This window comes from Sturnira hondurensis, unplaced genomic scaffold (assembly GCF_014824575.4).
Source record: "Sturnira hondurensis isolate 20B ecotype Veracruz unplaced genomic scaffold, ASM1482457v3 Scaffold0018310, whole genome shotgun sequence".
Taxonomy (NCBI): domain Eukaryota; kingdom Metazoa; phylum Chordata; class Mammalia; order Chiroptera; family Phyllostomidae; genus Sturnira; species Sturnira hondurensis.
In genome coordinates, this window is record NW_028090941.1 from 445,249 (window position 1) to 448,797 (window position 3,549).

The 3,549-nt window shown below is 49.2% G+C and overlaps 1 protein-coding gene across 1 annotated transcript; it reads left to right on the top strand.

The window, feature by feature from the left end:
- The first annotated feature begins 1,496 nt into the window (after nt 1–1,496).
- On the top strand, nt 1,497–2,453 carry LOC119002892 (taste receptor type 2 member 40-like). The gene has a single exon (XM_037068972.1). The coding sequence runs from the start codon at nt 1,497–1,499 to the stop codon at nt 2,451–2,453; it is 957 nt and encodes a 318-aa protein (XP_036924867.1).
- Nucleotides 2,454–3,549: the final 1,096 nt, after the last annotated feature.

Consider the following 3,549-nt stretch of genomic DNA (forward strand, 5'->3'; position numbering starts at 1 on the left):
CTTCGAGTCCTCAGGAACGAACTTTCACTTCTCCAAACAAAGCTTTCTCGATGTGTGCAAGTATGACTGAATAAGGCAAGGCAGTTTTATAATAACAATAAATCTGACGTCTGTACTCGGTGGGTCGGGGAACTCGAGTTTTACCATCCTTCCCTTTGTGTCATAAAAAGTGTCGTAGGGCACTCAGCAGTGGCCTGAGGCACAGGGGCAAGGGGACCCGAGGAACGGGTGAACGCTGGGACAAACCGGGAAGTGCGTACATGTCTGGCTCCAGGTGGGCAGGCACGGTGCCACTGCAGCTGAGTCACCCTGCAGACCCCATGTTGCCAGGTCTTCTCATTTTCAGGAGAAGATAGATTTTTCTCCCCCACCCCTCCGAATATAGCTCATCTCCTAAATGGAAATGCTGGCCAATAAAAAACGTAGTTAGCTCTGGTGCACTGACGCTGTCCAACCTTACACAGCACAAGACCAAATGCCAGTGCAGGCTAGATGTGGCCCAGACTCCCCGAACCCCCGCTGAGACTGGTTCCCAGCCCTGGCCCTGAGAAAGCACAGCGGGCCTGGGCCCTGGCCCAGGTCCTGAGCGACTAGATCAGGAATGAGTCCTGGGCGCCCACATATTCTTTATTAAAGTGCTGGAGTTCATTCTATTCCATGGTCAGGGTCCAGTAGGAAATGAAATTTCAAGTTACAGTATTTTCTCACATTTCCCAGCCTCAACACCATCTTCAGAACACTCAGAAGCCTTCCCAGGCTACTTCTACCTGATTCTGACCCCAAGCAGTGATGTGGATACCAATTAACTATAATCAGTGATACACACACACATGATAAAAATGTGATGATCGCACCTTTCTCGTGTCTAATTAACCCAAATAGCATCCAATGTTGGCTTTTCTGTGTACTATTTGAGGATATTGTAACAGCTGGCCTTTCTGGAAGAAATGTGATTCTAAGTCAAAGATGTTCATGTATGAGCTAATGAATTTCTTATTTGTAAACATGCCAACCATAGTAATAAAAACTCCCCAAATAAGGGAGACAATACAGGAAGCAGAAGAAGGCAGATCAGGGAATCTGAAAGCATTTTTACAAATGATTTAGCAGGTAACAGGTCTTGTGAGACAAGCAAAAAGGCCAGGGGGCACAAAGCCTCCTCATCTGGGACTCTTGCTCTGTCAGGTGGGTATGGACTTAAAGTAAATCAGGTAGGAAGGTGCTGTGACAGATACCTGTCTCCAAGTCTCCCCAGTGAGCTCTGGACACCCCAAGACAAATGGTATTTATGAAAAAATGGAGAAAGCCAGTAACCAGATCCTGGCATCATTTGCATTTCAGGCCTCTAACCTGTAGTCATGGGACAAGCAAATGAACAAAAATTAGAAATAACCATTAGCTGAGAAAACATTCCAACACCATTGAGTGAGAGGCAGAAGACTGCAGGACAGGCACCAGTTCTTGGCAAGGAAACCAAAAAGTCTGGGCCCAAGAGGATGGCGATAGTGAACACAGATGTCATGGACAAAGGCGTGTCCGAGGATAAGGTCATCTTCACCTTGGCGGTCTCTGGAATCGAGTGCATCACTGGCATTGTTGGGAACGGCTTCATCGCGGTCATCCATGGGGCCGAGTGGGCCCGATGCAAAAAGCTCCCAGTGGGTGACAGCATCCTGTTGATGCTGAGCGTCTCCAGGCTCTTACTACAGATTTGGATGATGCTGGAGAATATCTACAGTCTGCTCTTCTGGACCATTTATAACCAAAATGCAGTGTACATCCCTTTCAAAGTCATCACCGTGTTCCTGAACTACTCCAACCTCTGGCTCGCCACCTGGCTCACCATCTTCTACTGCCTTAAAATTGCAAACCTTACTCATCCGTTGTTCACCACGATGAAGAGGAAGATCCTGGCACTCATGCCAGGGCTTCTGAGGCTGTCACTGCTCATCTCCTTAGGCTTCAGCTTCCCCTTCTCGAAAGACATCTTCAACGTGTATGTGAACGACTCCATTCCCATGCCCTCATCCAACACCACTCGGAAGGAGTACTTCTCCGAGACCAACGTGGTCCACCTGGCTCTGCTCTACAACCTGGGGATCTTCATCCCTTTCATCATGTTCATCCTGGCAGCCACCCTGCTCATCCTCTCTCTCAAGAGACATACTCTACGCATGAAAAGCAATGCCACAGGCTCTGGGGACCCCAGCATGGAGGCCCACATGGGGGCCATCAGAGCGACCAGCTACTTTCTCATTCTCTATATTGTCAACACAGGTGCTCTCTTTCTTTCTATGTCTCATGTCTTCAACAGCAACAGTTCCTGGAGTATTTTGTGCAAAGTCGTGATGGCTGCCTGCCCAGCTGGCCACTCAGTGCTGCTGATCTTGGACAACCCTGGGCTGAGAAGAGCCTGGAAGCGGCTTCAGTCTCGAGTTCGTCTTCACCTGTAAGGGCAGCCTCTGTGACTGGAGCCCACAGGACCTGTTCCAAGCAGCTCTGCCTTTCCTCACCTGGACTTCTCCTTCTCATCCATCTTTTCTTTCCTAATCCTGCTCAGACACTCCTCCTCGGGTAACTGCATCCTCTCATAGATGTGAAGCTGAATTTTTAACTTCAGCTTCTTTGCAGAAGTAGCTAAGCAGCTCTGAGGTGGGTTTATGAATGGTCCTTGATCTCTACTCATTCACATCCTGCCCTGAGTGACTCTCCACTTCCTCCTCCCCCAGGCCTTCAGGAGAGGGTGGCAGACATCCTCATTTGCTGGGGATAATCTCTGTTCGTGCCTGTTGTCACTGAGCACTTTTAATTCTCAAGTCTATCTTGGTCTGGTCACCCTTTAACCACCTTACTAACCCCCCAGTTGAGCAAGAGGAGGGAAGGGAAACCAGACACCTGCAGAGAAAAGGGTTAGGGAAGAGAGTCTGGCCAAAATCCACAAATGCTGGAGAGGTTTTCTGGAAAATGAAGTGAAGTAAACGGCTTGAGGTTTGGCCACAAGGAGGCCACGGACACTATTACTCAAGTGACGGTGTGACATTCAGACTACAGGAGTTCCCAGCGAAGGTGAGGGGAACAGTGAGGGAGTTGGCAAAGACCAGTCATCTCTGGAGGTTGTTTGGAGGGAAGGATGAGATACAAGGTGGCAGGTGGCTTTGTGGACAGTCCAACGAAGGCTTTGTTTTCCCAGATAATAGGGGACAAAGTGAGAAGAGAGGAAAGGAAGAATGAAAGATATGGGTGAAAGGTGTGGGAAGCAGAAAGAAAGAGGCCAGAGTTAAAGAAGGTCTATTTGGTTTCCCTCCTGACTCAGTGACAGCGTGAGTGACACCTGAGCTTCTGGCTTTACTGGTTCTGGGTCACCTCAGAGTAGCCGGTGGGATGAGGGCAGGCTCCCTGGGAGTGGCTCTGTGTGGAGAAGGAAAACATTACTCTTCATTGTCACTGCTCAGAATAACACCATCAGCACTGCCTCAAAGGGCAGATCACAAAGAGACACCCCACCCCCCAGGGATCTTGGGATCAGAAAGGAAGGAGCTGGGGTTTTCT